The 18579-nt window shown below is 42.3% G+C and overlaps 1 protein-coding gene across 1 annotated transcript; it reads right to left on the bottom strand.

The window, feature by feature from the left end:
• Nucleotides 1–373: 373 nt before the first annotated feature.
• On the bottom strand, nt 374–5827 carry il17ra1a (interleukin 17 receptor A1a). Its single transcript, XM_027002171.2, has 11 exons — nt 5615–5827; nt 5226–5250; nt 4900–5046; nt 4335–4459; nt 4125–4251; nt 3930–3977; nt 3151–3299; nt 2797–2871; nt 2615–2684; nt 2408–2521; nt 374–1963 (listed from the first exon to the last, which is right to left on the bottom strand). The coding sequence occupies exons 1-11, from the start codon at nt 5714–5716 to the stop codon at nt 528–530; spliced, it is 2418 nt and encodes an 805-aa protein (XP_026857972.2). The 5' UTR covers nt 5717–5827; the 3' UTR covers nt 374–527.
• Between the last annotated feature and the right edge of the window lie 12752 nt (nt 5828–18579).

Here is an 18579-nt window from a genome sequence, read left to right as displayed (position 1 = left end):
GCATTATTTAGTCCAGAAGAGATTGCAAGGTAACCATAAACGTACATAACACCTATGAAAGTCCTGTTCGGGCAATCCCCTGTTTATGAGATGAAAATGTAATACAGTGTTTGACTCTTGATGGGATGCGATAACAAAGGGAGAGTGAAAAATCCCACTGGAATGCAAGTAATCCTAAAATTAACTCTACATTAGCATGCTAAACATTACACTTCTAAGCAGATATATCTAAAGCAATAGATAATAAATACTTCCATAAACAGTAGCAGGCAGGTAGACTGTAGAAAGCTATAAATAATTAATTACTTTGTGTTCAAAGTAATAAATGCTACCAGGACAATCCCAATGGCTTTAACAAAGGACAAAAACAGTATCACATTCAAATAAATGTTTTAGTGTAAAACACATTTTCACTAAATACAACAAAATTAGATTTTCCAAAGAACAGCAGTGGCCAGCAGTTCTAGGTACCACACAAGATGGGTGTAAAAATGTGTAAAAAACCTATCTAGAATCCAATCAAAACATCAACTGTCCATTGTCTCTGTGCAAAAGCCAGAGGAGATGGGACTGTTCAAGTAGAGAGCTTCCTGTAACTTGGCCAGTGCAGCGAGAGAAGACGATGAAGGCTCCTCCCTTACGATAGAGTCTCTGGAACTATATCCCTGATCTGACCATCTAGATGGTCTTTCCCCTGAAGCTGCTTCCCTCTCATTTTCATCCATCTCCATTGGCTGGGAGGGGTGCATATCCCAAGATTCCTGGTTGGAATCATCCAGAGAGGGTGGAGGAGCTGGTACCTCCAAGGACGCCAGAGAAAGCTGGAGGTCGAGCAGTTGGTGCAAGGCCAGCTCATTGTCTTCTACTGAGCAACCATCTGCTAGTGATCCCCCCTTCACAACCACCTCATTCCTGCTTGGTGGGACATGGTCCTGTAGTGCAGGTTCAGCCAAGGAGCAGGCATGGCTGTCTGAGCCATTGTGGGCCACACCAGCTGTGTGTAAGCCAGGTGGTAGCTCCACAGCTGGACACAGGGAGTAAACTTGGTTGTGGGCTGGCTGGATACTCAGCACAGAAGGCTCCTCAAATTCCAGGTTAAGATGGGGTATTTCAGAAGTCCATACACACCGAGTCTTGTCCTCGTGTATTTCTACTTCATACTCACATATGGGGGGACCATGGTTTAGCACAGGCTTACACTGATGAATTGGAGGGGTGCACTGGTTAAGAAAAGGGCTGATCTCTGATACCAGACCCTCATCATCATTGTTTAGGCACTCCTTCTCAAACCAGTCTGGATTTTCTAACTGATATGCCTGGAAGGTTTCTATTGCATTCCTCAAGGCTTTTCCTGATGGGCAGCTGAAATACTCATCTATGCCAATGCCCTCAACTGTGTGAACCATCCCCCGCTGATATTTCTCCAGATCCAGGATTCTAAAGTAAAGCTCTTCAAAGTGCTTCATAAGCTTGTACTTGACTGCTAGGTCAAACAAGGAAGGGACATCTTGTTCACCACTTATATCTTCAAAATACGCCACCAGGTACTTGCCGTAAGAGGCGGGGCGCTGCATGTCGGGTGTGATGAGCTGCAGGGCAAGGGTAAGCATGTCCCCCATTGGTGAGCAGACGTCCTCCCTCAAGAGAACGCGGGGCTGCCCACACATTGCCCCCCACTTGGCCTGAACCCCCCGTGAACACAGTACCAGCACCTTGTCTGAAGACCTCTCTATTCGTCGCTTCTGTAGCTCCGTCCACTGCAGGCGGCCCATGACTCCGACGGAGGTCGTGTCCAGGAGGTCCAGGTAAACCTGCGTGCCACACTTGGCCCTCAGGAAGGCACAGAGCTTCAGTACTATATCAGTGTATTGAGGGTGGTCTCGGGAGTAGATGATCAGCACAGACCGCTCATCAGGTAGAACAGGCTCTGGGAGAAGGGACTCACTAGGTGTTTTTTCTACATCTGTAACCCAATGCATAATATTAAAATATTTTCTATACACATACACACACACTCGCACACACACTCACACAAACACACACACACACACACACACACATATATAATGCTAAATATATAGACATGGAAAGGTGGACGTTGATCAGATTGAACAGTTTTCAGAATGGTTAAAGTTATCAGGGTTTAAATTCTGCATATGGATTTTAATAGTGACATTTGACTGAGATACTAAAAATTATCCAGTCAGTTTAGATCTACTTTAGCTCCAGTATTAACTAAACAATTAATCCCCACTTTCTATGTTACATGAACTTTTATTCAAAAATTACAGACCTTGAATAAACAGCATCTTTGGTTTAATTTGGCTAGAGTCAACCAATAGGCAAATGTAACTTTTCTCCCATGCAGCATAAATGATAGCAACTAAGAATACCCTACACTGCTTACCATTTTGCTTCTTCTGCAAACAGATGGCGCAAACAGCCAGACTACAGAGCAGGAGAAACACCACAGCTAGAACAATCCACCAGATCTGGAGCTTTGGAGGTGGCGCAGGTGGCTCTGTTTATGAACACGAATTTTACGAAAAAGCAACATACAACTACTCATTTTAACAACACTGAAGAAAACAGAATTATGGTGTTCGTTCCATACCTGGACATATGTTAAAACTGCGGCTCTTTCGATGGCAGTCATTTCCACACATAATAAAAAAAGGCTGGATCTAAATGTAAAGACATTTACAATGTATATTTCACTGCTCAATCACTATGTCAGCATGTGCATAATAATACAGACCATATACAGTCTTACAGTATGCATATATACAAACACACCTGGACATTAAAAATGCAGCACGTGTGTGGCCAAGCCTCGAGGTCAAATGTAACATTTACAAATGAACTGTTGTTCTGTTAAGGGAAAAACACAAACATTTCAATTTCAAAAGCAATGACATTTCCCAAGTATTTACTAAGTATAGTGTTGCTGTAGTTACCTATGTGAACTGCTCTAAAAATAGCTTGCCAATTACTGTTGTTTTCTTATTGATGCTATGTTGCTATTTCTATTGAGTTAAAAGTACAAGAACAATAATACATAATAAAAACAAAACAAATACAAATTATAGTAATGATACTCCAGTGGACAGCTACATGAAGTGTCAAATAATTAAAAATGCAATGTCATACCTTTTTAAGACTCTTACTTTCCTTGACATCCTTACACTTCACAAAGACTTTATAGTTTTCAGAAAGCTCTGTGTTACTGAAGGTAACAAAGAGGGTCCTGCCATCTAGGTGAGTGGAATCCATGGTAATGTTGGGCTGCCATAGTGCCCCTTGGAACATGGATTAAAACATAAACCCACTGTGTGAGTTACAGTGGAAATCTTAAGCAAAGTTCATATGGCAATGAGGTTTGTTGAAGTATATTAATAAAATAAATATGATTGAAAAAGCATTACAACAAATTATGTAATCTAAAAGAAAACAATAACTCCATAAACTATGAATAAGCCAGTCTAATTAACCAGACCTTAGGAGCTATTGTAAATAAAAGCTCTTCTACCAATTAGGTTGCAAGCAATTCTAGAGATTAGCTGTATGGAGGGTTCAAAATATCACTCAGTTCTTAGATGTTGCCCTCATTATGTACTTTCACAAATTTTCCCATGGTCTAGCTACTCTACCCCCAATCAAAGCAACAACATGAGTTAATAAATAATGATAGATTCCGTTAATGGTGTACTGTTCATGAACTCGTTGCTCACATAGTCTCATAACAACCAAACAAAATTATCAAGGAAATCTATGGAAAGCAAGATGCTATATTATTTATACAGTAGTACATGAATTACATCACACAAATACTAGTAAGCCTAGCTCAGCTGAGCTCAGTGGTGGGTCTTGGAATGCTGTTGTTGCTTTTCTGAGGGTAGGTAAGATTGCTGTACCAGATGTTCTCTCACCTGTTTCTAGGCAGAATTTGGTCCGTTGTATAGCAGGGTCTTTACAACCTGTGGTCACATATATAAGCAATTACATTCCAAACTAAATGTCACTGTTGTATTAGTAATATGTGCTCAGGTACAGAAAAAATAGGAAGAGTGTGATTCATGCAAATTGTTCTTATTGGTACTTAACATAGAGTCTCATTAACATACCAGGCACAACAACAATTTTGGTGATGTTGTAGTTAGTATGGTATAGGTTTGGCTTGGGGAGGTTGGTGACAGACACAAAATATGTCTCCTCTGGCTTAACAGCCACTTTATCCAGAGAAAATGACCACTGGAAATAAAAACACAACAGATGTTAATACAAAAGAACATTTTTGCTTTATGAGTTTTCCTTTATTGTTTGCTGTGTTTTACCTGTTGACCATTGGGATTTCTCATGGATTGAAACTTCTGAAGAAATATGTAATGAACACACAGGTGCTGCCCGCTGGCTGCCTTGGACACTTGAAGCTCTGTTCCATTCAAAAAGGAAATGCTTCCTGAAAAAAAAATAAAAAAAATAAAAACTATACTTCACCTTTATTATTTATTCTACACTACACTCTACATGATTAGTTTAAATGAGATTAAATGCATTTGTTTTATGACATAAAATCTACTAAATGTAAACATATACAGATCATTGTCCAATTCCGTAAGACACACTGTCTTTACTTACCATCTGAATTTTATAGTTAATAGATAACCAACCATAAACTAATAAGTCTATAAAGGTGATCATACTGATATTGTAGATTTGGGATTGAAACAGAGCAAGAAAAATATTTTGTTAGATAAAAAACAACAGCACATTGGCTCAGTACTAAAGAGAATAAAGTATTTTTATATGTCAAGAGGAAATATGTTATCAGAAACCTAAATAATAATGATCTATTTTGTTCTCCTATGCCAATATAAAACACGAATTTAATATACCCACCATCGTCTCTTGCTTTCCACCGAGCAACAATTACAGGTACCAAGTCTCCATTCTCATCCTTCCTCACGTCTGTGTGCACCTCCAGATCTACAGGACCACTGGGGGTGAACTGCCACTCCTGCAGCCATCCTCTGTATAAACAGTTATCTGAAGGACAAACACGAGAATGTGCACTCCTTTACTGACCTGCGTGAAGTTCTGTGTTCTGACGTCTGCTCCTCTTATCTGTGTTAGGTAGTTTTTGTTGTTATGGTGATGGTGGTAGTGGTCTGTGAGTGTATGTACATTTGTGTGGATGGGTGAGTTGATAACTTGAAGACACTTACTTATGTGAACTTCACATGGCATTGCCTTTGAAGAAAAAAAGCACAACAAAAAGTTTAATCCTAATGCCATCCCAAGTTATATCCTCAGCACCATACACTGTACAACAGTACAGCAATTGTAATATTATCTTAATTACAACAGCGTAACATGGAATACACATAGCATTTAGAGTTGCAATGTATTTTAGAAATAATACACCGTAGATGACTAAACTAAAAAGATAACAACAATAATAATAAACCATCACCCCTCCTAAAGTCATTCAAGCTTTCTCTGTGTAATTTATGTTCTTTACTATATATCCTACATTTTAGGTTACCAGAGGAAGGTTATCAAATCAGATTCTCAAATGTCATATTTCCTTGTGATTACACGACACGATGCCTACCTCCGTTGTACAGTTCAGGGAAGGAGCATGTAAAACATGAAGACTTGATACTTGACATGAAAAAAACAAAATTAAGGCCGCTCTCAAGCCCATGAAATTCATTGTCCTCGCGTCATATAACTATGATTAATAGAAAATGATCAAATTTTCAAGATGTTTTTTCTTCTCGAGAACAATCCGTGTTCCGTGTGTCTAAACGAGACGTGCGACATAAACTTCCTGGTCTTTATGCAAATATACAGCAAACTGCAATCAGATGACTTTACTGGAAAGACTGCCTACGTTTCCTTAGAAGTGGGGCGTTGAAAATGAAAGTAGGTCTGACGTCTGTATTATCTTGGTGTTTTATCTACAGGTTTTCATCAAGCAGATATTTTGTAGGCAGATATTTTGTAGATCTGCTGATAAGCATTTTGTCTTTATAGAGCTCAGTGACATACTTTCGGGTTTTCCGCGACGTGTTACGTAGGCAGTATTGTAAACAATTGTAAGATAATATCGTAATTAATTAATATCTTAATTGCAATAAAAACACCAAAATGAATTAGTAAAAAAAGACGATTTAGGTCATTAAGTGATAACCGCAATGTATGTTTAGTACCGCAAGATGTCAGTGTTTTCTTTCTTTTTGTTTCCTCGTATTTTAACAGAAATGATTTGCTGGTATCGGTGCCCAATATTTTGAGATTATATGAATTTTTACATGAAGTGACATGCATCAGTAGTACTGGTGAAAGCTACTAGATTACATCTTCACTCATTAAGGTGAAGTGAACGGGGGGGATGTCAACTGAATGTAAACTGAGTGATGATTTTTCTTACTGTTTAGCGCAGGGGTATCAAACTCAGTCATTTAAATGGCCAAATTAAAACTCTCAACAAATCCGAGGGCTGGATTTTATTTCCTTTTTAAATAACATTTTGCCATGATTGTAACTGTTTGTTTATACAAAATATGCCAAAATTGCAAAAGCAAAATATAGGAACTTGAAATAGACTTTGAAGTATTTCTTAACTACGCCACGTTATCTCCGCAAACGAGACAGATATATTTATTCATATTAAGGTAAAAAGGCATTCGGGTTTCCACCTGCCTCGAAAACTCACTTTCCTTTCGGTCATTTTTAGCTAGCTAGGTGTTTTAGCTAGCTAGGTCATTTTTAGCTAGCTAGGTCATTTTTAGCTAGCTAGGTGTTTTTAGCTAGCTAGGTTAGGTTGGACTGCTGGTGAAATGCATTTGGTGAAATACTGTCACGCTCCCTAGCCCGAACTCCATCTCCCAGCATTCACCTGTTGCCAGCTCCCCTGTCACTCAATTCAGTTCCTCCAATTATCACTCTTACCAGATCTGCCTCCCCTGATTACTGGCCGTTTTCACTTGTTTATAATCACGTACTTGTCTGTTTAAACTTGCCAGTTTCCCCCTGTTCATTGCGAAGTATTGTAATGAGTATCACATGCGTCTCATCTGGCTCTCCGGTTTTCGTTTTGTTGCCCGATTCTTGCCTGTGCCTTACTCCTACCCGGTTAGTTTGCCCTGTTGGAGTGCCCTCTGGTTTTGCACACTCTAGACTGTTTTCCCGTTTATCTTTTTGCGTATTCCCTAAATTGTGGCTGCCAGCCTCTGCTTGTTGTACGACTCTGAATCCGGATGACCCTTTTGGAAATAAAGCAAATCCCGTTCTTCACCTCTGCGAGTGTCTGATAATCATCTGATTTGTGACAAATACATAAAACAAAGCATAAATCAGTTCTAATGAACGCAAACCATTTGTTCATTGTTGTCCTCGGTAAAACGATCGATAACATTTTAAATCCGATATTCTTTTTTAGTTGCTGTCGATTGACGTGGCTTACTCGTGGAAGGCTGTTCTCAGCAAATAATACAAATAATTTAAATATATTTCCCGACACGTCCCTACAACTCTGTTTAAACCCTTTCTTTACATTTAATGGTTCTTAATTAATTAATTAATTAATATTATTTTTTTACGGTTACTACTGTGTGTTAAATGCTACAGGGTGCAGGAGCCACAAGGGGTTGAGCAGTACTGTTTCCGGCACTAATACCTAAAGTAAGATATTTTAAACTAAATAGTCTTTTAATGTGAAATATCACACACAAATATAATGCCACAGTGGAAAACCGCTTGCATGACATAAATTCAAACATATTCTTTAAAATGAATATGGCCTGCACAAACATAATATCAAGCAATGTAACTGTCACCCACATCACATTTCATTCAGCAGTCATACACATTATGATTAATTGCTTATTTCCTATGCATGCACAAGCACTTCATGCAGAATGTTTCCACATTCCTCTATCTTTGTACATCGGGACATGATCTCAAGCATGGATCATGAAAAATGCATCCAGTGACCTGAGCAAGCACATACGATATGAGAAAACAGTAATAGTTGAGGGTCACTTAACTGTACAGCCCACTGACACAAACCCTCAGTGCACTCATCACAGACCATGAAGGCAAAGACACCACATAATCCCAATATGAAAACCCAATATGAAAACCCTGAGCCTGGCTGTGTGATCACTATAAGGGCTACCCACACCTAGCCCAGGTGTTCATCATCATGTTTTTATACCTTGTTTAAACATTAGATGGATTAGGGGGTGCGGTGCTAAAATCTTGCATCCTTGGTTTAAATTGAATTGTTTCGGCACCATTCAAAGAGGGTGTGGAGAGATAGAAAAAGACCCTGATAAATCAAAGAGCAACCCTTCACTAGCTCAGACTTCAGCTAATATCTTTTTTGAGATTTGGGATCTATCATGCCTGAACCTCCCAGTGAAGAAGGGGCTTTATTTGGTTGGGTAAAGGGTTAGCTTGGCAAATGGGGAGGAGCGGTTTGTATGGTTGTACCTGTTGTGATGGGGATAATACGCTCCCTAGGCCTGACCCTGTGTGTTTGTCAGTGTATGCAGGCTGTGGTGTCCCTGTAGGTTGAGTGACTTGTTTCAGTATCTGAGTATTTAAGCAGCAATGTGATATACTATTAAAGCTGACCCTTGAACTGCCCGCGATAATGAGGTGTTTAGAGATAAAAGGTTTCCTAAATTGTTTCCTTTTCTAGATAAATATGATCACTCCATTGAGGAAACTTCTGGTTGCATCGGAATTTGATAACTTGGAAGATATGTGTGGGAAACAATGTGTAACAATGTTTCTTAATGTACTCAGTATTAACAGATTCTCTTAGAGTTCACATTTATGGTTTGCTTGGCTGCATAACAAGAAATGATAACAATACCACATGACTAGTGTATTATAATAATGTCATCAAGATATAAAAGAGTAGCATCAGTAGCACTAGTAACTCTTTGTAACTCTGCTTTAGCAACAAAGAGGCCCTGCTTGCCAGAAGAGGATGCCCTCCCCGCCAACCCCTTTGAGTCTTGGTTTCTCTCAAGGTTTCTTCGTCATATTTTAGGGAGTTTTTCATTGCCACTGTTGACTTTGTCTTGCTCACTGGGGACTTGGACTCGGACATGTGTAAAGCTGCCTTGTTGTTGTAAAAAGCGCTATATAAATGAATAAATTTGACTTTGACTTTGACTTTGTCAGAGGGAAAGAAGGAGTTTAAAGGTGGTGACATCAGTATGTGGTTCTAAAGGAAGTATGTACTGTGTCTGCAGCAGAGAAGTGCTGCCTGCTGTGTGGTCTAGCAACTCGGCTCCCCAATCCGGGACTGTTAAATAAACAACCTTTGCTCACTCCAGTGTGGTGTATGTCCTTCCCAAACTGGGAATCAGGGATTTGGGGAATAATTTCTCCAACACAGGAGATCAGCAAAAGCGGGGGAAAAGGTAAAAGCAGTTCTGTACACGTGTGTCATGGCTTGAAGGTACTTAACACTTCAGTGTAACTTCCACAGCATTGAATGAGCCTTATTTCAGATGCCAGTTCAGAAAAGGAAGCATCCCTGTAGTTTAGTCCAGCCTAGTGCGTTTTTGTGATCAAATCAGCAAAAGACACCTAAATCTCAAATGAGACCATGATTGCAATCGCAGAATATGTGGAATGCTGCATGTGTTAACTCAACAGGGCCCACCATTTTAAGAGGTCGAACCATGGTTGGAAGTAATGACATCAGCTACTGTGGTAGATGAAAGGAGCCGGTGTGGATGTACTGAGCCATACAGGGTGGCAAGTGATGAGGTGCTCCGTTAGAGACGGCTGGCCACTGTCTTCACCAGTGGGGTAGTTTCCTGCAGAGCCACTCATATCCAGGTGTATGGTCTACATGCCAGCATTTGACAGAGTTGTAGCTAAGAAATGTCAAACATTTGCCCAAACTATTACAACCTTATCAGTGTAAATGTGCCTGGCATGAGTTTCTGTTGATTGTAGTTGGGATATATAGGGAGCTGTTGGTTAGAAATTGTGACGAAGTTCAAGCTGTCCATGTACTGTAGAAAGTTGCCTTCCAAGCATCGAGTTTCATTTCATGTTGAATGATGAGTACCCTGCTTGTATTTTGAAATGCAGACAAACTGAATTGCAAACTTCAGGAAACCTTCAGTCAAACTCGTTCATGTGTGAGGAGAGGGAGCAAGCTTCTTATATGACAAACTGCTCACTTCTCATCTCTGACACAGACTATCATGCATCTGGGCTTCGGCTCTTTAATCTCCTTATTATAATCAAATAGGACAACATGGCAGTTTTAGACATTTGAAAACATATATTTATATGACAAATTATGAGGAATGGCTTTTTTCTGTGTATGGAGTAAATTTACTTAAACACACACAGGAATAACACAAGATTCTCTATTTCTGGCATTAGGGGTTTAATGACTTACCTTGATGTTTCCCTGGTCTAATTCAAGTCATCGTGTTGTGCTTTTTCATCTCAACATTTTTTGACACAGCGGTTGTAAGTTTAGTGTCTGATCTTTAGACCAGTCTTACAGAAACACTGAAACTCTGTCTGATTGTTAGTTTTGAGAGTACCCTACTGTCAGCAATGTCTGATCAACTAATACCATGTCTATTCATCTTATGGCTTCCTTTGTGCTTTCCTGCTGACTGTCTGCTCTCCAACACTCTCTGTTCCCCACTGCATCCTCCATACTGCGCCCTCCATACTGCATCCTCCATACTGCGCCCTCCATACTGCATCCTCCATACTGCGCCCTCCATACTGCATCCTCCATACTGCGCCCTCCATACTGCATCCTCCATACTGCGCCTTCCATACTGCATCCTCCATACTGCGTCCTCCATACTGCATCCTCCATACTGCGCCCTCCATACTGCATCCTCCATACTGCGCCCTCCATACTGCATCCTCCATACTGCGCCCTCCATACTGCATCCTCCATACTGCATCCTCCATACTGCGCCCTCCATACTGCGCCCTCCATACTGCATCCTCCATACTGCATCCTCCATACTGCATCCTCCACACTACATGAATGAAATACTTCTGATCTAGGAATAATAAATATGTGGATAGGAAATGTAATGCTTGTTGTTGGTAATGCTCCAGTTGTGTATCACTGCCATCACAGAGTAGATACAACAGCTATACTGTCGAAGAGTAAACACACTGGAAAGTGGATAGAGAAGTGTACTATTTAAATCCAAGCAGGTGGGGGAATGATGTGGAATAGTCTAGCTCTCCCAAACAGTAATTCCTCAATACTGCCAGAAGTGCAGTTAAGCTCTTCAGTGGGAAGGCCAGCAGCATTCTTCTTGGTAACCCAAAGCACTGTGAATATTGCCAAAAATACATCTTGTATAATCTAAAAGATATGGAAGAACCTTAACTAATGTTGATGTAATCATTTTTTTTTAATGTATATGCCATCGGCTCATTTATATCAGTAAAGATAAGGCATAATACACAAAAAGCGTGATTATTAAGAAAAAATGGAGATGATAAAGTACATAACATGATGAAATTGAAAAAAATGATTAAACTAATCTGATTTACTGTACATTGTTGTGAGCATAGACGGTTACATAAGTCAGATAAAGAATGATTCTAACTAACACTAGAATTATCATTTATAAACTATTAATAAGGTAAACAAAATTTCCCATTTTTACATGATTAGTACATACATTAAATGTAAATACATAGGTGTAAATCATGTTAATGTCATGTGAGTCTGTATCTGTCAAACCATAGATTCTGTACAGGATAAAATTTGAAAAGTTACTGGCCTTTCATAATTTAATATAATCCATTTGATTTCACTAATTAATTCTACCTGCTGTTATGAGTTATGGAACAAGATCCTCATGGAGGACTTTTACTGAATCAATGTCAGTGCATAGATCTTTCTATTTTAACCATTCTAGTGTTATTGGTGGAAATGTTTCTCTTATGTAAAAGAAATGTCTAATATGTGGACCAAATGAATTGATGGAAATGTACTAACACTCACACCAACCAGTCCCCCCAAGGCAAACATATACAGCTCTGTTATTTAAGAAGCTAGACAAGGATCCACAATTCTTTCCAAAATGTGACAATTAGATGTCTTGGAGCAGTGTCAGGTTGTGGGAAGCCAAAACTAGTCTCCAGATTTCAATTGGTACAGGACAGAGAGGACAGACACCAGGATAATTTTCATACACTTGATTCGCTGTATTGCCACAGAACCAGGCAAGCAACATTTCAGCAATATAAGACATATGCATTCCTCAAATATAAGAATAATAAAAATAAATGAAAACAACAATGAATAAATAATACCATATAATAAAACTAAAATAATGTTCAGGTCAAACAGCTTGGCTTAATGTGACACATCATAATATACTGTAATGTTTTTCATTATGTGTGTTGTCCCTGCTAAATTAATTAATTAAACCTTCAATCAGTGAAAAATTTACTCAGGAGCCATTCAAATTGCATGAAGGCATAGGGGCGGAGCTAATCCTGATGTCCCTGGGCCAACATGCAAAATTCTGCTAATGTGCAAATTTAATTTCGTCTAAACGCTTATGAACACATGTTCACACGTGACACAGTTATCTTTTCCGAGCTGTGTTTTATAAACACTATTTCCTGGTGTTCATCAAACGTTGTATTTCATTCTCATGTTTGTCAGGCATAAAGTCACAGAATACGGCCCTGGATGCGGCTAGCAAGCAAGCAAAAACACAGACTAATCAAGAGATTGTAATGTACGGAGGCTTAAGCAGGATGCGGGGATGAGTAACGCTGAAAAACATTTATTTATACACTTAAATGAGACGTAGCACACAGGCTATGGTTATCAAACACCGACAATGATCCACAATAAGACAAGGTACTTATACACGCACGACAATGACACAACAAGGATCAGGTGAGAAACACGAGAGGGCGTGGCAACAAAAACGAACACAGACACGTGACAGAGCCACCCCAATGTCACAACTCCCGCTGCGCCAGCCTATCGGGCTGCGGCCCCAAGACCCACGCCCAATGGCAAGAGGACTGGATAACCCGATGTGGGCCAGCGCGAGCAGGACAGCATCGGACAGGGACCAGGACGATGACAGACAAAGGGACGCACACACTAACGGGGACAGGCACAGACACAAAGGAGAACAAAGGGAAAAGGGGGAAGGAACCCCAGTCATTCCCCCAGTCATCGGCTGGGTTGGAGACTGACCAGCCTGGGGGGATTGTCCTTCGCCGGCTTGGGTAGCAGCGGCTGTTCTGGTTTTGGTGCATGCGCATCGGAAAGCGCATCGACTGTATTGACCGTTTCCGGTGTAGGCACTGGTGCTGCTGTCTTTTTGCCTCTACGAGGCTTAGGAGTAGGCGCATGTGCCCTGGGGCTCTTTGCCTTAGAGGGAGGAGTGTCCTCCTCTGACAACGACACCTCCTTACAAGTCACCTGGGGCAGCTTGTTTGCTCCGGGGCGGCGTGCCCTGGGCAGAGCCTTGGGTGCTGCGGGCTCATCATTCTCACAGTCTGTAATGTCGCTGTGAGAGGGAAGATCCCCATGAGGGTCCTCCTCATGATCAGACCCCATGTCCGACCTCAGACTGACATCACTATATTCCCCTTTCTCTCCACACTCAACGTAGCCCTTATATCCTTATATTCTTCCATGTAGGGATCATAGGACCCAGTGGAGCCAACCTCCAAGTGCTGGTTCTCGTAGTCCGGCTGGTCTCCGTAGGACTCCGCAGAGTCCAACCCTGGACCATACACAGGGCTCCCCCAAAATCGTCAAGTCGGTTCCTCCCCCATTGTGGACCCATGGAGTGAGGCCAGGATGAGTGAAGGTCTCTCTGCAGGAGGAGTCCACGGAGTCCGAGTCTGAGGACTGGAAATCATTATACCAGTCCCAGTAGCCAGATGTGGCTCCACACGACTTCCCCGCTTCCACACGACTTCCCCTGTCTGTGTGTAGCAATAAAACATACATTTCAACATGACTCGTCCCTGCATCCTGCTTGAGCCTCCGTACGTTACAGAAACACTCTCTCCTTTTGTGGGTGTCAGGAGGGTGACTCAGAACACAGGGGGCTTCCCTGCAAGGGCTGTTGGACGGCGTTTATTTCCCTTCTTTTCCTCCTTCTTTTTACCTTTCCCAGGCATCCTTCATCGATCGCTGTTTCTGTAACGTACGGAGGCTCAAGCAGGATGCGGGGACGAGTCATGTTGAAATGTATGTTTTATTGCTACACACAGACAACACATCTATCACAGCACATATGCTGTGCACACCTCAAACACCAACAAACACATTACGACACGACGTATATACACTAAAGACGATTACACATAATGCAAAACAGGTGGACAACACGAGAGGGCGTGACAACATGGACGAACACACACACACACACGCACACCAAGACGTTTGAGGAGGTGACACGTGACGTGACAGAACCCCCCCCTTAATGGCACGATTCCCGGCACGCCAGCCTAACGGGCTGAGGCCAGAGGACCAGGCAGTCCAGCCACAGGCTAGTGCGAGCAGGACCGTGGGGGGGAACACCGGGACTAACACAACGACAGACACAGGAATGCATACACTGAGGGGGACTGACAGACACAGAGGAGAACAAAGGGACAGGCACGTTTATGGTAACGGGGAGAGACACGGTGACAGGGACAAGCACAACACCACACATATTAAACAGTCTGGGGAAGAGTGAGGAAACCCCAGCCAGCCCTCCGATTGTCAGCTGGGTCGGAGGCCAACCAGCCTGGGGAGGAGTGTCTCTCGCCTGCTCGGTGGTCGAGGCTGTCCAGACTCTGGGTTCTGCGCGTCAGGATGCGCAACGGTTGTGTTGTCTGGTGGCGGAGCAGGTCCCGGTGCCGCTGCCTTTTTGCCTCCCTGAGGCTTAGGCAGTGTGTTTGTTGGTGTTTGAGGTGTGCACAGCGTATGTGCTGTGATAGATGTGTCGTCTGTGTGTAGCAATAAAAGTATGTTTGAATGTGCCCCTTCTCCGCATCCTGTTTGCCTCATCACGTCACACATTGTTATTCATTTATCACTGAATTAGCTTAATGCATCTAGTCCCTTAAATAACTTGAGTCCCCCAAGATGAAGGAATTGCTTATGGTGCCACCTCTGTTCTCTCTGTAGGCTCTTTAAGCAGCTGGAAGCAGCTCTCTCCGCCTGTTTAAGCAGCTCTCTCCGCCTGTTGTTTGCGTTCTCATTTTGCCCTGGAATGGAAGCTGAATTCTTACGTGATGGGTATGAGAGGCTTGCTGTAATCAGTGTGCTACACCTCCCTCCCCTTCCTTGCTCCACACAGTCAGAGAAGAATAGATGCCCTCAAGGTCTGCTGAAAGTAAACTGTTTTTCTGGAGGAGAGTTGGCAGCATTAGGGAGAACTGGTTAGGGCAGTTAACACTACAGATCAGTGAGGCCTGTTGCCCACAGCAACATACAGAAGTGCAAATACATTTATGTATACTCAGACACACACTCTCTCTCTCTTTCTCTCTCTCTCTCTCTCGCTCTCTCTCTCTCTCACACACACACACACACACACACACACACACACACACACACACACACACAAACAGACAAAGCTATGTAAGCTTGGTCTGATTATTGCCCCCACTTTCCTAGCTAGATACTGTTCCTGAAACCTCACTATGATACTAAAAAGCACAATAAAGAAGCAGGCTAGAAGGCAAGACTTTAGAATGAGAGCCCATGGCTAATTCTGTGTGTAAAAGTAAGGTTATGGTTAATGCAATAAAACTGAGGATGTTTCTTGCTATTTGGCTGAAGGATTAGGTACATTTACTCAGAGGTTTGTTTTTCCTGCTCATCCACAGCAGTACACATCGCAGTTCAGTATGCCTCTGTCCTCAGGAGCATTAACAAGGCTTTTCCTTCGTCTACTTTCAGCCGATCAGGTATCCCCCTGACCAGGTGGATGCTGCAATCCCACCCTTACCACCTCCCCCTTCCCCATTTTCCACAGCACACTGTGTCCATGGTTGCCTCGTCCAGATGCCTGAGATGTTTGGGCTGCCTTCCCGAGTCTCCCCACTCTGCAGTGCAGCGGGTGCATTCCGGGAATAGCAGACGCGCACTGTCCCCTGCACTCACGCTGGAAGAGCAGCTGCTCATAACAGTGCCCTCATACCCCTGCACCTTTGTCCACTCGTTCCCTCGCTCCCTCCTTGCCAGGCCTTACTGGAGGGCTAGGTGCCAGGACCCCCTCTTTTTCACTTGGATCCCTGGAAGAAACTCCTTCAGGATGTAAGCTCAAGCTTAAGCTCCTCTTGAGTGAGAACAGCAGTAATGCTTGATTGCTTTGTCAAACACATGCACACTCAGCACAGCACAGATTAGTTACAGAGCACTTGTTTGCTTACTAATGAAAAGTGTAGGTTGTGAAAACAAGTTACACTTTTATTACTTTATTACAGGTTCTTAAAGTATGTAGCATGCTTGAAACTCCTCTGTGTATTATACCAGATACCATAAATAAACACAGGCAGTGAAATAAAAGTGCCTCTTACTCAAGTGGAATATTATGTGCAAAACGGTTCCTAGAAGAGGACAGCACTCAGGAAAGGAGGAGATCCTAATAGCCTTAGATAGTGTCTAATGTTCCTGAGTTTATATTCACAATTAGCACGGTAGACCCACTCACATGCTAAAAGCAGTCCAGATACACAAAGCCCTGCTATTGTGAAGGAGTCCATTAGTATGACCATACCAGACACAGGGAGGCACATTTCAGACACCTCGTCTCCCGGTGTGATGCAAAGGGCCCAAACAGGTCTGTGGTTATCAGTGAAGAGGGTCAGATCAAGATGACATCATCCTTTGGTCTCAATCCTAATTTGTGATGGTGTAATCACCTCCATCTACTATGTCAGGGATTCGCTGGAGACATACAGGAACCCTGCAAGCACCCCAAGGCTTTGACCGACCATGGTACAGGGTTTTACTACCGATTTGCAGCCTAGGATGTATAAAGTGAACAAACTTATGAGCTCTCTTCCTGGACTCCAGCTTCATGCATGACAGCACGTACTCTCTGCCTTAATGTCTTTTCCTCAGGCTGTCTCATCACTACATTAGAATCTATCACACCCACAATGACTCACGTCCGATATTGCCTGGCTCCCGAACTGTGTGTCTATCCCATAATCCAGATGGCTTTCCATTTGAAAGGTCAACGCCCCTATTGGCAATTGCAATGGCATTTTTTTACTTCTTTGTTTTTGTTTTGCTATATTGGAGTATCACTTTTATTTTTTATTATTAACTATTATTTTTTACCCACTGTGTTCCTGTAATACCTGCTGATAAAGAAGATTCAGCCAAAAAGAGACATTTTGAAGGACTAATGCAGCTTTTAAACAGATTGAAACTTCACTTGAGGAAAGTGGGCCCATGGTGAATGTGAATCACCAGCCCCATACCTTAACTGCTAGTCCACCTTGGGAAACATCTCACACCTGGCATCCCTGGTCCCATTCAGAATGCTCTCCGAGACATTCGTAGCACGTGACATTCGCCTCCCACGTGACGAGGGAGCAGGAGCCATGTGATGTTGGAGGCCATGGCTGGGAGTATGAGGGCTGCCCAGCTCATCCCACAGCCCGTGGTGTGTCTCCGTCATGTGGGGATTGCTGTCCCAGACCAGGCTCTCTCCAGTAGCAGCCTACATACACCACCTTATGTGACAGGTCTCAGCTGTCCTCATTATCGACTCAACAGCACCCTGCTGCAGTTTCATTTGCATATCTGGCCGACACAGTTAATGAGGCATTTGAGCCTCACGTCTCTGCACTGAGATGATTCAGTATCTCATTAAATGAGTTTGCCTCTCTGGCTTAATAATACATTACATATATTTGTCTTCTGTGGCATAATGTAGAAAATCTTTAAACATGGAAGCAAATATGATGTTATTAAAACTATTGGCATAATAACAGAGTTTCAATAATAAACTCATTCTAATAGCATTTCTGTGTAAATACAGTCAGTACCCATGATGTCAGTCTATATCTGTCCGTTGCTTTGCAACTCTAGATTGCATCCACACACCTGTTCTTTCTCCATATTCCCCCACATGTGAGGGTGATACCCAATTTCATCTCGAATGTAAACCTGTCACTCTGTGGTCAGGTAGTCCTGCATGAGACCATAACAACAGGGCATTCTCAGTGGCCATGATGAGATTGGCTGGAAGCCAGTGTTCGCCATGGCCTGCTGGAGATCCTTCCCACTTGAGTTCACATCTGGAACTGGACCCCCCCTCGCACAAAAACCCACCTGCCCATCTGAGCTTGTTTGCTCCCTGACAACACAAGAACATTGCCATTCTCTTGGAAAACAACAACAAATAAGCAAACATATGTGCTCATGCTCGCACATACCCATATGGACAAACACACCAACAAGCACTTCTTAGTGCTTTCATACCTTGCCCCCACACTGGTGGAAGTTATTCAACACCTCTTCTATGTTTGGGCAGGAAAAAATCCCAAAAAACCCAA

Source organism: Electrophorus electricus, chromosome 7 (genome assembly GCF_013358815.1).
Source record: "Electrophorus electricus isolate fEleEle1 chromosome 7, fEleEle1.pri, whole genome shotgun sequence".
Taxonomy (NCBI): Eukaryota; Metazoa; Chordata; class Actinopteri; order Gymnotiformes; family Gymnotidae; genus Electrophorus; species Electrophorus electricus.
This window is presented reverse-complemented; position numbering and strand designations above follow the sequence as displayed.